Consider the following 21,219-nt stretch of genomic DNA (forward strand, 5'->3'; position numbering starts at 1 on the left):
AAAAAATTTTGGTCAAAAAAATTTTGACCCAAAAAAATTTTGACCCAAAAAAATTTTGACCCAAAAAATTTTGACCTAAAAAATTTTGACCCAAAAAAATTTTGGTCAAAATTTTGGTCAAAAAATTTTGGTCAAAAAAATTTTTGTCAAAAAAATTTTGGTCCAAAAAATTTTGGTCAAAAAAATTTTGACCCAAAAAATTTTGGTCAAAAAAAAATTTTGGTCAAAAAAATTTGACCCAAAAAATTTGACCCAAAAAAATTTTGACCCAAAAAATTTTGACCCAAAAAATTTTGACCTAAAAAAATTTTGACCCAAAAAATTTTGGTCAAAAAAATTTTGGTCAAAAAAATTTTGACCCAAAAAATTTTGGTCAAAAAAATTTTGACACAAAAAAATGTTGGTCAAAAAAATTTTGACCCAAAAAAATTTTGGTCAAAAAAATTTTGGTCAAAAAAATTTTGACCCAAAAAAATTTTGACCCAAAAAAATTTTGACCCAAAAAAATTTTGACCCAAAAAAAAACCAAAAATGTCAAAAATTTTCTTGACCAAAATTTTTTTCATAGCTACGGTTGCAAAGCAACGGTCACCTTGCAACGGTAAATGTAAAAATGTGACTACTGTTCTCCTGATACATCGAAACGATTTTGACGAGATTTTGTATGAAATTGAATATTTTTCGTACTAAAATCATTCAGAACAGTCAAAAAAAATCTTGTTCAAAAAAATTTTGGCCCAAAAAATCTTGGTCAAAAAAATTTTGGTCAAAAAAATATTGGGAAAAAAATTTGGGTGAAAAAAATTTTGAAAAAAAAAATTTTGGTCAAAAAAATTTCGTTCAAAAAAATTTTGGTCAAAAAATTTTGGGAAAAAAATTTTTTGGTCAAAAAATTTTGTGGAAGAAAATTTTGGTTGAAAAACTTTTTAAAAAAAAAAATTTTTTGGAAAAATATTTTTGAAAAAAAAAATTTTTGGAAAAAAATTTTTGAAAAAAAATTTTTTGGAAAAAAATTTTGGTCAAAAAAATTTTTGGTCAAAAAAATTTGGGTCAAGAAAATTTTGAAAAAAAAATTTTTGGGCAAAAAAGTTTCGTTCAAAAAAATTTTGATCGAAAATATTTTGGTCAAAAAAATTTTTGGTCAAAAAAATTTTGGTCAAAAAAGTTTTGGTCAAAAAAATTTGGGTCAAAAAAATTTTTGGTCAAAAAAATTCGGGTCAAAACAATTTTGAAAAAAAATTTTGGTCAAAAAAAATCTGGGAAAAAAATTTTGGTCAAAAAAAATTTGCAAAATAATTTTGGTCAAAAAAAATCTGGGAAAAAACTTTGGTCAAAAAAATTTTGGTTAAAAAAAATTTGCAAAATAATTTTGGTCAAAAAAAATCTGTAAAAAAAATTTTGGTCAAAAAAATTTTGGTAAAAAAAATTTGGGTGACAAAAATTTTGAAAAAAAATTTTTGTCACCCAAAAAATTTCGTTCAAAAAAATTTTGGTCAAAAAAAATTTTGGTCAAAAAAATTTTATGAAAAGTACACGCACATAAAAGAATGTTTTTCCGCAAATTAAAAAAAAAAAAACACGTTTTGAAAATTATGAGTGTTGAAAACATTCCATATTTTTTTTTAAATCAATGTTTTGAAAATTTTGACTTCTACTAAAAATTTCGAAAAAAGAAATAATTATTTATTATTATTATTTAGTTAAAAAAAACACTCAAACGAAAACTATCAATTTATTTTGAAAGTTTTTCATTGACCAAAAAAATTGAAAAAAATCCATTGACAAAAAAAATTTGAAAAAAAAAATTGTTAAAAAAAATTAAAATAAAAATTGATCAAAGCATTGTTTAAAAAAATATTGACAAAATTTTGAAAATTGACCAAAAAAATTTTTTTTTTGAAAAAAAAAAATCATTGAATAACCTGAAAAACAATACATAGAAAAATTTGACCAATTTTGACCAACATTGACCGATATTGGCTAATGGGCAACAAAAGAATTTTGGGAAAGAAATTTTAGAAAAAAAAACTTTTGGAAACAAAATTGTGACAAAAACAAAAAAAACGAAAAGTTTTTACAAAAATATTATATTATACAAAAATCGTTACAATTACTATTAAGTCTATTACCAAGTGAATTAATATTTACTCGCGTAGTCTTTTTCCTTTACTTACAAATATTATTCTAATTTACTAGTTTTTACTAATCGGATTCCGAAGAACTGGATTCTCCGGTTGAACTGTCGTGTCGTCTCTTGATTTTCTTGGATTTCTTGTGCTTGGATTTGGTCTTTTTGTGTTTTTTGTGCTTGGATTTCTTTTTTTTGTGTTTTCGTCGGTCATCGTCGTCTTCGCTTTCACTGTCACTCGATTCTGAAGAAGATGACGAAGATGTTGAAACTGATCTAAAAGATAAAAAAATAATAATATATATAGATATATATATTTTTTTGAAAGAAAATTTTGAAAAATAAAAAATTTTAGAAAAAAAAAATTTACAATATAAAAAAAATTTGGCCAGAAAAAAAAATTGGTCGAAACATTTTTGGTGAAAAAAATTTTGCCCCAAAAAATTTTGGTCAAAAAAAATTTTAGTCAAAAATAATTTGGTCAAAAAATTTTAGTCAAAAAAATTTTGGCCCAAAAAATTTTGGTCAAAAAAGTTTTTGGTCAAAAAAATTTTAGCCAAAAAAATTTTGGACAAAAAAAATTTAGTCAAAAAAATTCTGGTCAAAAAATTTTTGGTCAAACAAATTTAAGTCAAAAAAATTTTGATCAAACAAATTTTGGTCAAACAAATTTTAGTCAAAAAAAATTTTGGTCAAAAAATTTTTAGTGAAAAAATTTTGGGAAAAAAATTTTTGATCAAAAAAATTTTGGTCAAAAAAAATTTAGTCAAAAAAATTTTGGTCAAAACAATTTTGGTCAAAAAATTTTCGGACAAAAAAATTTTCGGACAAAAAAATTTTAGTCAAAAAAATTTTGGTCAAAAAATTTTTGGTCAAAAAAATTTTTTGGTCAAAAAAAATTTGGGTCAAAAAAATTTTTGGTCAAAAAATTTTTAGTGAAAAAATTTTGGGAAAAAAATTTTGGTCAAAAAAATTTTCGAACAAAAAAATTTTGGTCAAAAAAATTTTGGTCAAAAAATTTTTGGTCATAAAAATTTTTTGGTCAAAAAAAATTTGAGTCAAAAAAATTTTTGGTCAAAAAAAATTTGGGTCAAAAAAATTTTTGGTCAAAAAATTTTTGGTCAAAAAATTTATTGAAAAAAAATTTTCGTAAAAAAAAATTTTAGTCAAAAAAATTTTTTGAAAAAAAATTTTCGAACAAAAAAATTTTGGTCAAAAAAATTTTCGGACAAAAAAATTTTAGTCAAAAAAATTTTGGTCAAAAAAATTTTCGGTCAAAAAAAAATTGTCAAAAAAAATTTTAGTCAAAAAAATTTTGGGGAAAAAATTTTTGAACATAAAAATTTTGGTCAAAAAAATTTTGGACAAGAAAATTTTTGGTCAAAAAAATTTTGGACAAGAAAATTTTTGGACAAGAAAATTTTTGGACAAAAAATCTTGGTCAAAAAATTTTGGTCAAAAAAATTTGGTCAAAAAAATTTTGGTCAAAAAAATTTTCGTCAAAAAAATTTCGGAAAAAAAATTTTTTGCTCAAAAAAATTTTGGGAAAAAAGTTTTGGTCAAAAAAATTTTGATCAAAAAATTTTTGGTCAAAAAAATTTTGGTCAAAAAAAATCTGGGTAAAAAATTTTGTTCAAAAAAAATCTGGGAAAAAACTTTGGTCCAAAAAATTTTGATCAAAAAAAATCTGGGAAAAAAATTTTGGTCAAAAAAAATCTGGGAAAAAAATTTTGGTCAAAAAAATATTTCTGGTCAAAAAAAATTGCAAAATAATTTTGGTCAAAAAAAATCTGGGAAAAAACTTTGGTCCAAAAAATTTTGGTAAAAAAAAATCTGGGAAAAAAAATTTTGGTTAAAAAAAATTTTTGGTCAAAAAATTTTTGGTCAAAAAAATTTTGGTCAAAAAAATTTGGGTCAAAAAAAATTTTGGTCAAAAAATTTTTATGAAAATTTGACAAAATTTTGAAAATTGACAAAAAAAAATTTTTTTGAAAAAAAAATCGTTGAATAACCTGAAAAACAATACATAGAAAAATTTGACCACTTTTGACCAACATTGACCGATATTGGCTAATGGGCAACAAAAGAATTTTGGGAAAAAAATTTTAGAAAAAAAAAACTTTTGGTCAAAAAATTTTTGATCAAAAAGTTTGGTCAAAAAATTTAGTCAAAAAAATTTTAGGCAAAAAAATTTTTGGTCAAAAAAATTGTTTGAAAAAACATTTGGTCAAAAAAAATTTCGGACAAAAAAATTTTGGTCAAAAAAATTTTGGTCAAAAAAATTTTGGTCAAAAAAAATTTTTGGTCAAAAAAATTTTGGGGAAAAAATTTTGGTCAAAAAAAATTTTAGTCAAAAAAATTTTTGGTCAAAAAAATTGTTTGAAAAAACATTTGGTCAAAAAAAATTTCGGACAAAAAAATTTTGGTCAAAAAAATTTTGGTCAAAAAAATTTTGGTCAAAAAAATTTTGGTCAAAAAAAATTTTGGTCAAAAAAATTTTGGGGAAAAATTTTTGGTCAAAAAAATTTTAGTCAAAAAAATTTTGGGGAGAAAATTTTCGGACAAAAAAATTTTGGTCAAAAAAAATTTTAGTCAAAAAAATTTTGGGGAAAAAAATTTTGGTCAAAAAAATTTTAGCCGAAAAAATTTTTTAAAAAAAAATTTTAGCCAGAAAAATTTTTTAAAAAAAAATTTCGGACAAAAAAATTTTAGTCAAAAAAATTTTGGGGAAAAATTTTTTTCCCAAAAATTTTTTCTCCAAAGATTTTTTCCAAAAAATTTTGTTCCCCAAAAATTTTTCCCAAAAATTTTTTCTAAACAAATTTCTTCCAAGTTTTTTTCCCCCAAATTTTAATTTACCAAAATTTTTCATAAAATAGTCCATAATAACATTAAAAAAAATTTCAAAAAACAAAATTTTGAAAAAATTCATTAACACAAAAATTTCGAACAAAAATAAAAATCAAAAAAAAATTGGAAAAAATAATGGACAACAGTCACTAAAAATATTTGAAAAAATTCGTCAACAAAAATTTTTTGGAAAATTAATTTGAACAAAAAAAATTTTGCAAAAAAAATCACAAACAAAAATTTTCGAGAAAAGAAATTTAGGAAACAAAAATTTGGAAAAAAATCAAGCCCACAAAAAAATTAAAAAATTCATTAACAAAAAATTTTGAAAAAAAAATTGGAAAAAAATTATGGGTAATGATAATTCATTAATAAAAAAGTAGAAAAAACAATTTTGAAAAAAAATTTGGAAAAAAATCATGTACAATAAGAAATTTAATAGTCCATAAAAAAATTTGGAAAAATTCACTACAAAAAAATGGAAAAATAAATTTCAAACAAAAAAATTGGGGAGAAATCAATTGCGAAAAAAAAAATGGAAAAAGTCATGGACAATTAATTCATAAACAAATTTGAAAAAAATCATCAAAAAAAATTTGAAACAAAAATTTTTAAAAAATCATTAAAAAATAAATATTGAAAAAGAAAATTTAAAAAAAAAATGCAAACAAAAGAATTTAGAAAAAACGAGGACAGAAGTGTATAACAAAAAATTACAAAAAAATCATTTAAGAAATGTGAGAAAAAAAATCGCAAAAAATAAATTTGGGAAAAAAATTTTGGAAATAAAAAATTTTAGAAAAAAAATGAAACAAAATTATGGACAATAGTTCATAACAAATTGAAAAAATCTATTAACCAAAATTTTTTTTAAGAAAATCATGTTTAATAAAAAAAAAATTGAAAAAATTCATTAAAATTTTTTTTTCGAAAAAAAAAATTTTTGAACAAAAATCATTAACAAAAAACATTTTAAAATTATTAATCAAAAATTTTTGAAATTATTAACCAAAAATTTTAGGAAAAAAAATCATGTTTTATAAAAAAATTCGAAAAAATTCATTACATTTTTTTTCGAAAGACAAAATTTTGAACAAAAATCATTAACAAAAAAAAATTTGAAATTATCGTGTTGACAGTTGCAAATACAAAATGTCTACTTGACAGTTCCAAATGCAACATGGACGCTTGACAGCGCTAATTTTAAAATAGTTCAAGTTATAAATAAATGTTCGCGATATATATTTATATTTATTTTGTTTAAATTTACTTAAATATATTATAAGTATTATATATCGTTAGAAAGGTAATAAAATTCTCTACAAATCTGTATATAACGTTTAAAAACTTCACGAACAAAATTAATCAGGAAAAATACGTAAACTTTAAAGTTCAGTTAGCCTTCGAATACATTTTTTATATTAACTTTTATATTACCAAAATTTGTTGGGCAACATATATAATATTATATATCATTAGAAAGCTAATTAAATTCTCTACAAATCTGTTAAATTTTCTACAAAATATGAAAAACATCTAGTATCTTAAATTTAATTACCTCTTCCTGTCGCTCCTCTTTTTGCTCTTCTTTCTTTTTTTCTCCTTTTCCAATTTCCTCGCTTTATATTTCTCTTTCAGTTTCTCTCGAAGTTCTTTCTCTCTCAAATCGGTCAACGGTGTTACATAATTTTGATCGGAGTCACTGCTCGTACTACTCACATCGAGAATGATGTCTTTATTAGGATCAACCTATTATGGAAATGAATTATGTATAAATATAAAGATATATATATATATATATATATATATATATATATATATATATATATAAAGATTTATATATGAACAATATACACTTTATTTATACGTTTATTCTAAGCTTTAATTATGAGTTTTAAAATTTATTTATTGCATTAAAAATGTAAATATAGTTTTATTGCAAATAAACTAAGTCGAAGGTGGTTCCTTTCGCTTTGATGACAATGTGAAATTTGTACACACAAATATATAATTTTAACCCATAAAAATCATTCGAAAAACTGCATATTTATTATTTATTAGTCTATTTATCTATTAATTACTTACTCTTAAGAAATTTCGGCACTGAAACGTCAAATGTCCAGCATAATCACACTTTTTGCAAGCTGCTCGATTTGTTTCTCGATTTTGCGGAGTTATAAGACGAGCTATAAAAGCAGGATCGGTCGACATTTTCTAACACAATTTATAATATTAATTTAATATTTATGCACAACTGGGAACTGCAGAAACAATAATAATTAATAAATATTTGTTGTAAACAAGTGCGGAGTAAATGTAAAAGTGACAGATTCAGCTGTCAAAGATGGACGCTTCGATGACTCTTGTATAGTGTGAAGTTAGTGAAATTAGAGTGCGCGAAATTCAAATATTGAATTCAAATTTTGGGTAAACACTTGATTAATGCAATTTATGTTATTAATTTAATAATAATTCACTATTTGATACTGTAATAATATTAATAAGAAATATTCGTTGTATAAAACTAAGTGAAATAAATGTGAGAAATATAAAGTGACAGTTCGAGCTGTCAAAGATGGACGCTTCGATATTACTTGTGTAGAGTGAAGTTAGTAGAATTGTAAGTGCGCAAAATTCAAATATTGAATTCAATTTTTGTGTAAACGCTTTATTAATGCAATTTATGTTATTAATTTAATATTTATTCGCTATTTGAAATTGTAATAATATTATTAAGAAAATATTCGTTGTATAAAACTAAGTGAAATAAATGTGTGAAATATAAAGTGACAGTTGGAGCTGTCAAAGATGGCCGCTTCGACAAAATTTGTGTCGACACTAGTGTGAAGTTACTCAAAATATAAAAGTCCGCTAAATTTAAATGTCAAATTTTGTCCAAATATCCATTTTTCAAATATAATATAAAAAAGGTGTGTAAATGCTGAAAAATAACCTAATATCATTATTATTAGTAATCATCATAATTTAATTATAATATTCTACGACTTAGTGTTATATTTCACATGAATTTGTTCATTTTTTGATTATAATTGTAATTGGATTAACAAATAAATTATATATGTATGACTTAAGTAAGTAAATATTTATTTATAACTGTTGTAAGTTATCTGAAAATGTTGCAAATAAAAAATTCCAGCTGCATCATAATATAATAATAGTCAATTTTTTTATTTTCAATAAAAAAGTTCACAATCGTATTGCACTACATTCATATAAAAAACGATTTTCAGTTTTTACAACATAATTAATGATATTTTTGATATATAAGTATAAAAGGCACTTTTGTTACAGATCAATATAAAACTTAATGACTAATTACTAAATATTTAATTAATTAGTAGAGTCCTGATAAAACTATGATGATATAATAAAAATCTACCCAATAATTGTCAAATCTTAAAAAAAAAATCATTGGTATTATACAAAAACTTTAGAATATACGAATTTAAATTGACTTATTTGAAATCTCTGTCGCCTGATGTTACATAAAATGATTAAACAATATATTATGCGTACAACTTTGCTTCCGCCGTATTTTCAATACGACTTCTCTACAATAACGGCGGAAGCAAAGTTGTACACTAAGTATGTTTTCAAATGCATTTTAGAGTATACCGAGTTGCTGTAGGTCATCATAATGTTAGACAATATTTTAGCTTATTTAATTTAGCACAAATTTGCCGAAGTCACCATTCATATTAAACAAATAGTTTAGAAGTTACAAGCGACGAAACAAAAATCTGCACCAAGTATATTACATTCCAAACCAAGATATCGACGTACTTTGCATGAAAAAAATCTTTGACAAATCGTTTTTTGTATGGAAACTAGTATACTTGTACACTCTGATAATTTCTTGCGTTTCAAAAGCTATTTTAAAGTATACCGAGTTGCTGTAGGTCATCATAATGTTAGACAATATTATAGATTGGTTAATTTTAAACAAATTTGCCGAATATTGCATTCAGTTTGGACGAACCGTTCAAAAGTTACACGAGTTACAAGATAAAAACGTAGAATATAAACCGCGTACTATATATAGTACAGCCGGTCAAATGCGAGTCAAAAAGTTTTACTTCAAATATAGGCATGTGGGATATCAAATGAAAGGACTCGACGAACACTATCCAAATATCATTGTAACATACTCAAGAAACCGACAGGATTCCGAATACTGCACATTTAGTTAATACGTAATGTGTTTTTTTGTCATTTAAACTATACCGAGTTGCTGTAGAGTGAAACTGTGTTAGGGCATATTGTAGATAATTTAATTTAACACAATTTTGCCGAATATTGCATTCAAGTTGGACCTACGGTTCAAAAGTTACAAGAGGTATTGTAAAAAGTAAACCAATGGGTTGCAGAAATCGGAATCAAATATGAGTTCAGAAGTTTTACTTCAAATATAGGCATGTGAGGTATCAAATGAAAGGTCTCGACGAGCACTACCATACGCATACCAGTGACGAAACTGACTGACAGGGTTTCGTATAATTACACATATCCAGTATTCAACACTAATTTTCTGGTTTCTGTTGCAATTTTAAAGTATACCGAGTTGATTTAAAGATTGATATTAAGTACAAGCATAGATAATTTAATTTAGAACATTTTTGTAGAATGTTTCATTTGCGTCAAACGATTTGTTCAAAAGTTACAAACAATTCAATAAATAAATTCACGGGAATGAGTTGTACTATAAATAGTACAGCGGGTCAAATGCGAGTCAAAAAGTTTTACTTCAAATATAGGCATGTGGGGTATCAAATGGAAGGTCTCGACGAGCACTATTCAAATATCATATAGATATACGGACTCTACTAACTATATATATGGCATCACCATGAACACATTTAACTAAATCTACTATTTGGCATTGTCATGGCTTTTTTGTGAACTGACGTCACAATAATTTGACTAAATTTAATTAACAGTAATAATAATCAATTGGCAATAAAAATTTGGCACATAAACCCATATAGGGGTTAATTAAAAAAATCACAAATGCACAACATTAATAAAAATTGTTCCAGTCAATTGATATAAATCTTTATATATATATATATATATATATATATATATATATATATATATATATGTATATATATAAATATATATATACAAATATATATTATATTTTATATAGATATGTAATAATATTTAATTATTTACCCAATTATTAGAGATTATGTAATACAGATATGTATCGTCGTCAGTAGACTTCGTCACAAATCGTCCTTAACACCAGGATCGCTTATAAACTTGTTCTGGTTGTCTTCGTTTATATTATTATTCAAAATCAGATTATCAGGAATTATGTTCGAGTCTTCGGTATCCGAGAAATAACCCGGTTCGCCCGTGTAGTGCGTCGGGTACACCAGTAGAGGCGCTGTCGACAGGGCTATAAGGTCTCTATCGGGAAAATGGGTTTTCCAGGCATCTCTAGATAGATAATAGATATAATTTATTAAAATAATCCATTATTGATTTATAATAATTCATAATTTTTGCATATCTTCACGTTTCAAATGTTTCTGAATATTTTCACATACCTTAGAAAAAATGGATGTATGTGTGTGCGCGTGTGTGTAGAGTAGAACTTTACTAGATTATATTGTAGATAATTTAATTTAGCACAATTTTGCAGAATATTTCGTTCAATTTGGACCAACGGTTCAAAAGTTACAAGAGATTTTGTGAAAAGTAAACCAATGGGTTGCAGAACTCGAGGTCAAATGTGAGTTTACAAGTTTTACTTCAAATATAGGCATGTGGGGTATCAAATGAAAGGTCTTGGCGAGTACTTTTGCAAAATGATGCTTAAAATTACTTTTCTTATCATTTTTGATATTTTAATTTTGGTCGCCAGTAGAGTCCTTTTTTCGTAAATGTTTTTACTTTTCTCGTCAGTAGAGTCCTTTTTATTTCATAATTTTAATTCGTTCGTCAGTAAAGTCCTTTTTCTCATAGTTCGATAGAGTTCCTTTTAGTATTTTTTAAATTGCAGTAGAGTTCCTTTTCAATGTTCTAAATTGATATTTATTTTGCTCATCAGTAGAGTCCCTTTTTTATAAATAAATCTCAAAAAATCTAAATATGCACGTCAGTAGAGTCCTTTCCTATAATTAATTTCTAAGATTAATTGCACGTCAGAATTATACATTGAAAAAAAAGAACTCTACTGACGAGTAAATTAATAAAAAAATGTAAAAAATGATCTAATCATTTTTAAATAAATCGAGAAAAAAATGCGAAAGAAACTCTACTGACAAATAAATTAAAAAAAAAAGTAAAAGGGACCTTACTGACTAGCAAAACTAAAATCGTTTTGAAAACTTAAAAAGGGACTCTACTAGTAGAGAAAAAAGAGACTAGTTCCGAGCAAATTAAAAATATGTAAAGAAAGGGACTCTATTTACGAGCAAAATAAATATCAATTTATCAAAAATATAAATCTACAAGACACATAAAGGACTCTACTGACGAGCAAATTAAAATATAAATGTAGAAAACAAAAAAGGACTCTGGTTTTCGCAAATTATTTATAAAAAAAAGACTCTACTGAGGAACTAACTGAAAAGATAAAAAAGGGACTTTACTGACGAGCAAATTGCGATTTCTTTAGAATTATTTAACAAAAAAAAGAACTCTACTGACTGTCAATTGTCAAACGTCAATCTAGAAGACACAAAAAGGACTCTACTGACGAGCAAATTAGGAGTTTTCAAAAATTATTTATAAAAAAGGACTCTACTGACAAGCAAACTAAAAATAGAGAGTAAACAAGACTCTACAGACAAACAAATTATACATATATATATTTCATTTTCTCTCTTACCTCGGGTGTTTATCAAACAAAATAGGTAAATACTCATCGACAGGCACCATATTTTTCAAAGGCTCAGCCTTTAACAGTTTTTGAATTCCTGATTTTGTTAAAATGTACCCTAAAGTCCAATAAGAATAACTTGGCTTTACTAAAAGCCTCGAATTTTCAATGTAAGGCTCTTCGTTTTCCAATAAACGTTTTCTTCCAATATAACTAGAAAGGAAATAAATAAATATACAAAATAAATAACAATATTTAATTATAAAATATTTAGAAAAAAAATTCTTAACATATTTCAAAACATTCAAAATGTTTTGTTAATAAAATGTTCAAAAACCCTTATCAGTCTATGTTTTAAGGTGTCAAGGACGCCCTTAGAACTTTCGTATATGGATCGAGCACGCGGCGTGCTAAGGATTTTGTGTGACATTTCACAGTTAAGTCTATGCTGTTCGGTCGAGGCGTGGGATTCGAACGTGCAGGATAGACTTTTTGCGGATTAATTTTTACTTCAATTTATGCAATATACATTTGCGATATTTCAAAAGTGGTTGAAGCGGTTTTAACCGTTTAAACTTTGTTTTTTATTTACAATATTTATTACAACTGTTAAATAATTTAACATCTAGTAATAATAATGAACAATAACATGAATTTGAATAAAAAAGAGTACAAAATAAAGGATAGAATTTACATTAAAATGATATCCGTAGTATGATAATTTAATATAAAATAAAAGCAAATAATAATAATAATAAAATTAATAAATGAAATAAATAAAATTTCTAAAAAATAATAAAAATAATACTAGAAAACCAATAAAGTGGAATAAAAACAATAAGTGACATGATAATAACAAAAGTTTAAAATGCGTTCGATTTGTTTATTAATTTCAATATAGTATATTATTATGAAAGGTTTCATATTTTAAGTACGAAACACGAATATATTACAATTAATATATATATATATATATATATATATATATATATATATATAATATATTTACTTACAGTAAATCATATTCAACATTGTTCTGTTGAATTTCTCTCAAAATCGCTTGGAGTTTTTGTCTGAAAAAAGGTTCGAATCTGACATCGTCTTCTAGGATCATTATTAGATTGTAGTCCATAGATGACGCCTGTGAAATATAACAATTATTTAAAAATAGAACACAATTTGACTAGTTCTAAGTGGCATTTTGCCTTGAGGCTAGTTGCATAAACTTTACTTGGATATGTAAATAATCGACATAAACAATAAGAATTAAAATGTAGCTACTTAAATATAATTTTTAGCTTTATTTTTTTATAAATAAAAGAAATATGTACCAATTATTTAAAAGTTTATGTCGTTGAATTTATTTTCTTATAAATATATTTTTAAATAATAAAGATTGAAAGATTTGAAAATCTTGAATTTTGACACCAAGAATTTTAAGTAAGTTATTTTTTGCGAAATTAAAATTTTTTGAAAAAAAAATCATTTTGTATGTATAGATTTCTAAAGTTTTTGCTTTGCTCTTCCGCACTTTTTATTTCTCTAATTAAACATGTTATATTTTATATATATATATATATATATATATATATATATATATATATAAAGGATTCATTTAAAGAGTATATAATATACAATATTGTGAGAATTCTGTAACTTAAGTATGTTACAAAGATGTTTGAATAGTGCTCGTCGAGACCTTTTATTTGGTACCCCACATGCCTATATTTAAAGTAAAACTTCTGAACTCATACTGGACCGCAAGTTCTGCAACCCATTGGTCTACTTTAAAATCTCTTGTAACTTTTGAACCGTTCGTCCAAATTGAACGAAATATTCGGCAAAATTGTGCTAAATTGAATTATCTACAATATGATCTAGTAAATTTTCACTCGACATCAACTTGGTATACTTAAAATGACAAAAATATAGATTGCGTATTATATAAATGTGGTGTCTATTGGTTTGTTGAGTATGTTACAATGAAATTTGAATAGTGCTCGTCGAGACCTTTCATTTGATGCCCCACATGCCGATATTTGAAGTGAAACTTTTTAACTCGCATTTGACCCGCTGTACTATACATAGTACGAAGTTTATATTCAACACGTTTTTATCTTGTAACTCGTGTAACTTTTGAACCGTTCGTCCAAATTGAACGAAATATTCGGCAAATTTGTGCTAAATTAAATTATCTACAATATGTTTTAATATTATATCAGGCTAAAGCAACTCGGTATACTTTAAAATAGCATTAGTATGAAAGGTATCAACTTTAAAAAAAGCCCAGACCAATTGCATAAGTCTATTATCGAAATAAATGTTTTTCCAAGCGTAAATATATCATATAATTTGTCGGAACAAAGCGACAAACGATTCAATTAAACCAAACGAAATTTCGTCGAATTATTAAACCGAATTAACTTCGTTATGAGAATTTGTACAAATTCGCACAAATTTGCGAATGTGCGTTTGGTGTTGCAAAATAACAATTAACGCACGAATAACTTTCAATGGTAATAATTATTGGAAATTATTAATCATAATCGAAGAGAACAAATAGACAAAATAAAATATAATATAAATTATTAGAAACTATTTAGAAAACCATGTCGCCTTAGATATTCTTTGTATATATATATATATATATATATATATATATATAAAATGATATATATGATATATAATGATAAAGAATTTTATACTTTAATAAAATAATAATTAATATTTTTTCATCATTTGTCGAATGAAATATTTTACACCAGAAAATGTAGCACTAAGCGATTTTCTAGACTCTTGCCAAAAATCTGTTATATATATATATATATATATATATATATATATATGTACATATATAGATTTATGAATGCTAGAAGTTGCCAAAACAGCAATTTCGCTGTTTTTGGTGAAGAAGTTCTGAAGAGCAATGTATATACTGAAATGGCATACATATATTTTATATATGGCCCATAAATACTCCATAAATATACATTTATACACGTATATATATATATATATATATATATATACATATTTGTGTTGTGTTAGGTAGAGCAAATCCAAATAAAAATTATGTCAAATTAAGAAAATTTATATTTCTCTAACTACTTCTTTGTCGGAGTCACCAAATTTGAATAATTTATATGCCTATTATACAAATAAATAAACATTCTAAATATTATTGAATAAATACCTCTCAGTGCCATAACTCATTTTGTTTTCAAAAACATCATAAAATAAATTTCAATTGGTTTATTACAAAAACTATTTAAATCGCATTTTATTCTTTGATTTAAGTTTAATTTTCATTTTTTCTACTATAATTTCTATCAATTTTTATATTTATTATATATGTTACTATGTTTAAATATTTGAATTCAAACGGTTATACAATTGTAGAAACTTCACACTCGAGTGAATTAAAACTGTCAACTGTTTTAAATAGAGTCAAAATTCAAATTCAAACATTGTGCTCAAAGTGAAATATAAATATCTATTAATTATTGTAACAGAATTAGTAATAAATATGAATCTTTATAATAAATAAACTGTAGTGCAGTCTTACAATATTCTTTTATATGTCGTTTAGAAGAAATTGTGTGTTTTTAATAAATCTCAATATTATGATAATATAATAAGAAGTTACGAGATTTCAATATTTGAATTCAAACGGTTATACAATTGTGCAAACTTCACCCTAGAGTCCATTAAAACTGTCAAGTGTTTTAAATGCAGTCAAAATGTAAAGGTAACATTGTGCTCAAAGTAAAATATAAATTTGTTAACTATTTTGTTATTGATGTGAACGTTACTAACAAAATGAAATATGAATAAATCGAAACAAATTTCAATAATTAAAAGCGTAATAAATACATATCATATTAATTGTATATAAATTAATAATATAAATAATTATAAATATGTTTATAAAATAAATAGAAAAAGTTTAAGATAATAATAAAAGCATATTAGGTATATGTTTAAGATAGTATTATTTTTACTTTTTGAATTGTAATAAACCAATTATATTAATATTTTACTAATTTTCTTTGCAACAGTGACATAAATTAAATATCAATTGAAATAAAATGTTTATCAGATAAGAAAATAAAGAAGAAACAAAATAATATGCTATCATATTCATTAAGAATTATATAATTCATTTTTAACTTCCCGAATCATCTTATGTTTTCATAAAAAAATCCGACTCGCTAATTACATGTTTTCTCGACGTTTCAAGCCATTGTATATAAATTGTATGTAAATAAATATATTATACGTTGATAACATGTAAGTCTTAAAATATCAAAATTTGAATTCAAACGGTTACATTCAACTTCACACTTGAGTGAATTAAAACTGTCAAAGACGCTATTGTAACATAATGATAAATGCAGTTAAAATGGAACACATTGTGCACGATTAAATTTTAACTCTGACAATTACTGATCTGGTATATATATATATATATATATATATATATATATATATATCTAAAATCACGAATGCAATTGACAGATATCCCAGTTTTATTAATTGAATATACGCAGTCCACAAATTCTCCACCATTGTTTCGACAAAAACAAAAACAGAACACAAATCAAGGTCTTTAGTGCGAGTCCAACTCGTTTTCTGTATCACTTAATTAATTTTATATGACGTCATGTTGAAATGAATTAAAAACGATTTACATACAAAGAAAAAAAGTTGCATGTCTCCACCGTGTTTAACAAATTTGCAGTGTCACCAATTTTACTTCAACACGAAAAATTTAATTAATTAAAAAGTAGAAAGATGAATAAATGAAAAATAAAGAACTCGACTGACGTATAAATAATAAGGAACGAAAGATTTTTCTTTTTTGCCATTGAAACTAAATTTCGAAGTACGGATAAAAAGAAATTTTACTAACTAGTTAGTTTAGCTAACTAAATTAATACACCATAAATAACAAACTAATTGAGGGGAAAAAGGGACTCTACTGACAAGCAAACTGTAAAAAAGAACCAAAGACTTTATTGATGATCAATACATATCTTTTACTTGTTTTTAGTGATTTCATTTTTATTTTATCTTTAAATTTGGAAAAGGGATTCTACTGACGAGCAAACTCAAAAATACAAATTGGACTCGGACGAAAGGGACTCTACTAACAAGCGAAACTTATTTTTTTATTAAAAAAACCTTGCAGTTTAATTTTATCGAACATAAAAAAGACTCTACTGACGAGCAAATAATAAGAAGAATAAAAGAAACTACTGACAATTATCTTCCGTTTCGACAAAACTCGTTTTTGATTTTTCCTTAATCTCAAGTCTAATAGCCAAGGGACTCTACTGACAAGCAAAATAAAAAAGATTGAAAGAGACTCTACTGACGAACAAATTAAAAACAGATTGAGAAGGAACTGTACTGACGAGCAAACAAAAAAACAGATTAAAAAAGAACTCTACTGACGAGCAATATAAAAGAAGAAAAAAGAACTCTACAGACGAGCAATATAAAAGAAGAAAAAAGAGACTCTACTGACGAATAAAAAAAGAGACTCTACTGACGAATAAAAAAAAGAAATTGAAAAGTACTCTACTGACTAGCAATATAAAAGAAGAAAAAACGGACTCTACTGACGAGCAAATTGAAAACAGATGTAAAAAGAACTCTACTGATGAGCAATATAAAAGGAGAAAAAGGGACTCTACTGACGAGCAAATAAAAATAACAGATCAAAAAAGAAATCTACTGACAAGCAATATAAAAGAAATTAAAAAGGGACTCTACTGACGAGCTAAATAAAAAGACATTGAAAAGAACTCTACTGACGAGCAAAATAAAATAAAATTAAAAAGGGACTCTACTGACGAGCAAATTAAAAACAGATTAGAAAAGTACTCTACTGATGAGCAAATTAAAAAAAAATTGAAAAGGGCTCTACTGACTAGCAAAATAAAAACAGACAAAAAAAGAACTCTACTGACGAGCAAATAAAAAACAGATTGAAAAAGAACTCTACTGACGAGCAAATTAAAAACGGATTGAAAACAACTCTACTGACAAGCAAACTTGCAAAGAAAATTGCAAAACAAACTCAACTGCGTAGAATATTCAATAAATAGTAAATTAATAAAAAATAAACTACTGAAATAAAAAGAGTAATAAATAGGGCAATTCTGCCGTAACAAAGTTTATAATATGCCTATCTGTTTGCGGTACGATCAGGCGTATTTTACATATAAACAAAACAAGAAAGAATGTTACAAGAACATAATCTTCGATGCTCGTTTATCACTGACAAAGTTTTGACGTTATGAACAAAAGGGACTCTACTGACGAGCAAAATACAAAAACAAGAAAAATGTAGTCCATTGAAGTCTCTGACTTGCCAATAGACATAACTTTTATTTTCTCTATGTATTTCTTTACGGTGGAGATCGCTCCACCGCACGTAGTACAATACACTTCCGCGACATTGAACTTCATCATGACAAATTCTCCTCTCTGGCAATAATTCAGTCCCGAGGACGAGGACTAGTCGTTCGGGACTAATCGGAGCGATTTTAGTCCTTCGAACGTATTTGTCACTTTTTTATTTCGTATAAAAGAAATAATAATAATGATGATAAATATCAGGTTTTATTTATTGTTACTACTCACCTCCTTCCAGATATTGTAGTGACTTAGGAAACAGCCTATCTCGCCCATAGTCATCGGCCTGAAAAAAGAAAAAGAAATATAAAAAAGGACTCTACTGACGAGCAAATAGAATCTAGATCGAAATTAGTTAAAATAAAAAAGTTCTAAAAAGTGAAAAAGTGCACGTCCAAATCACAATCTAAATACATTTACAAATACTTTTGTGTGAAATTGGCGCTTAGACTGCGCTTATCTCGGACGCAATTTCACATTTTTCAACATTTTTTACAAAATTCAAAAAAACGCTCCCGAAAAGTCACAGTCTAAACGCATACACTAATATATTTGTTACAGATTATCGCTTAGACTGTGCTTAGGCAGACGTCTTTTTTACATTTTTCAAGCTATCAAAATTCAATAATACAAATAAATATAAAAAGTCACAGTCTACACACAATCGCAAATAAATTCTTTCCAGATCGTCGCTTAGACTGTGCTTATATTTAAGATTTAAGTTTTTTATTCTAAACAAAATTGAAAAAATGTAAAGTCACAGTCTAAACATATTCGCAAATAAATTCGTTTCAGATCATCGTTTAGACTGTGCTTATATTAGTTTTTTTTTTTTATTTTTCACAAAATTGAAAAAGTGTAAAGTCACAATCTAAGCGCGTCTGTGAATACTTTTGTCTGAAGTTGGCACTTAGACTGTGCTTTAAAGGTATTTTTAATTTTTACAAAGTATTTTTCAATTTTCGAAAAATTGAAAGTGCTCCAGTAAAGTCACAGTCTAAACGCATGCATTAATAAATTTGTTCCAGATTGTCACTTAGACAGCGCTTATCTTGGCCGCAATTTCACATTTTTCTACATTTTTTATAAAAATGAAAAAATGCTCCGTAAAGTCACAATCTAAACACTTTTGCAAATACTTTTGTACGAGGTTGTAACTTAGATGTGCTTAGACTGGTAATATTTTTAATATTTTCTCAATATTTGACACAAAATGTTCTCAATATTTTCGAAAAGGACTCTACTGACGAGAAAATTATTTAGTGAACAAAAAGATACAGAAGGAACTCTACTAACGAGCAAATTAAATATTTAGTTGGCAGAAGAGAAAGGGGATTCTACTAACGAACAAACTAAATGTAGACTTTAAAGATGAAAAAAGAGACTCTACTGACGAGCAAATAGAATCTAGATCGAAATTAGTTGATTGAAATATGAGATTAATAACATTTATAAAAGTGAACTCTACTTGACTGAAAAAAGAAAAAGAAATATAAAAAAGGACTTTACTAACGAGCAAATAGAATCTAGATAGAAATCAGCTTATTACAATACAATATTATTCGGATATTTATTTATTATAAAAACATTCATTATTAAGAGAAACTCTACTGATAAGGGAACTAAATCACATACGACATTTTTGTTTGTTAAAATACGATAATAATATTTTTACAAAGTCATCGAATTATAAAGAATGCAACTCTACTGACGAGCAAACAGAAACTGAAAAATTAATAAGAAATTAAATTAGAAAATCCAGATAAAAGAAAGCCAGAGATTTGTTTCATAAAAAACTCTACTGACGAACAAATTAATAAGGAAATTAATATACAAAAAAATGAATTAAGAAAGCAACTCTACTGACAAGCAAATAAAGAATTCGATAAACAACAAAATATAATAAGCAATAGATAAAACTCAATTATAATAAAAAAAAATCGAAGCTAAAGTTTTTTTTTTCAAAATAACAAAAATAATAAAACAACTCTACTAATGGTTAAATATGTAGAAGAAAATGAAAAACAGACTCTACTGACGACCAAATTAAAAATCTAGAAAAATAAAAAAGAAGTCTACTGACGAACGAATTAAATATACGGACAGAAAATTACATAAGGACTATACTGACGAGCAAATTGAATATTTAGAAAGATAATAAGAAAAAGGAACTCTACTGACGAGCAATTTAAATAACTAGACAGATAATTATAAAAGGAATCTACTGACAAGCAAAAAAAATACTTTTGTTTATTTAATTAAATATAATAACTTTCAAACGAGTCATTGAATTGTAAAGAAAGGGACTCTACTGCCAAGCAATTTAAATATCTAGTGAGAAAATTATAAAAGGGACTCTACTGACGAGCAAAGTGAAATATCTAGAGAAAAAATTATAAAAGGACTCTACTGACGAGCAAAGTGAAATATTTAGTGAGAAAATTATAAAATGGACTCTACTGACGACCAAATTAAAAATCTAGAAAGATAAAAAAGGAGTCTACTGACGAACAAATTAAATATCTAAAAAAATAAGTAGTAAAGGACTCTACTGACGAGCAAATTAAATAACTAGACAGAGAAAAGAACAAAACTCTACTAACGAGCAAATGAAATTTTTTTCCAGAAAATTCATTAAATTACAGTGAAAAGAACTCCACTGACGATCAAATGTAATAATCAAAAAACAAAAAATGAATAAGTAAAAAAGAACTCTACTGACGAGCAAACTAAAAATCTAGACATAGAAAAAGAGAAAGGGACGCTACTGACGAGCAAATTAAATACTTAGACACATAAAACAGGAAAGGACTTCTACAGACAAGCAATTAAAAAATTAAAAAAAAAAAAACAAAAAAAGACTCTACTGACGATGAAATTAAATTACTAAAAAATAATAAAATGACTCTAATTATTAATTATCTAGAAAAAAATAGAGAAGGGACTTTATTGACAAACAATTTAA

The 21,219-nt window shown here is 25.4% G+C and overlaps 2 protein-coding genes and 1 pseudogene across 2 annotated transcripts in view; all 3 read right to left on the reverse strand.

Annotated features, from left to right (window-relative positions):
* The window catches only part of LOC113378344, a 9,717-nt pseudogene extending 9,078 nt beyond the window's left edge, over nucleotides 1-639 (reverse strand).
* A 1,491-nt stretch (nucleotides 640-2,130) lies between these two features.
* LOC113377290 (protein SREK1IP1-like) lies at nucleotides 2,131-7,278 on the reverse strand. The gene is made up of 3 exons (XM_026617548.1): nucleotides 7,064-7,278; nucleotides 6,537-6,727; nucleotides 2,131-2,404 (listed from the first exon to the last, which is right to left on the reverse strand). The coding sequence occupies exons 1-3, from the start codon at nucleotides 7,187-7,189 to the stop codon at nucleotides 2,203-2,205; spliced, it is 519 nt and encodes a 172-aa protein (XP_026473333.1). The 5' UTR covers nucleotides 7,190-7,278; the 3' UTR covers nucleotides 2,131-2,202.
* A 2,949-nt stretch (nucleotides 7,279-10,227) lies between these two features.
* LOC113378351 (glycosyltransferase 25 family member) overlaps nucleotides 10,228-21,219 on the reverse strand; it is a 178,072-nt gene continuing 167,080 nt past the window's right edge. Inside the window, exons 10-12 of the mRNA XM_026618887.1 lie at nucleotides 12,845-12,972; nucleotides 11,841-12,044; nucleotides 10,228-10,444 (exon numbers count right to left, since the gene is read on the reverse strand). Of these exons, the coding sequence (XP_026474672.1) occupies nucleotides 10,228-10,444; nucleotides 11,841-12,044; nucleotides 12,845-12,972 (549 nt within the window). The remainder of the gene's footprint in view (nucleotides 10,445-11,840; nucleotides 12,045-12,844; nucleotides 12,973-21,219) is intronic.

Source organism: Ctenocephalides felis, unplaced genomic scaffold (genome assembly GCF_003426905.1).
Source record: "Ctenocephalides felis isolate EL2017-DRISC unplaced genomic scaffold, ASM342690v1 CF-g0.4_SCAFFOLD_01886, whole genome shotgun sequence".
Classification (NCBI taxonomy): domain Eukaryota; kingdom Metazoa; phylum Arthropoda; class Insecta; order Siphonaptera; family Pulicidae; genus Ctenocephalides; species Ctenocephalides felis.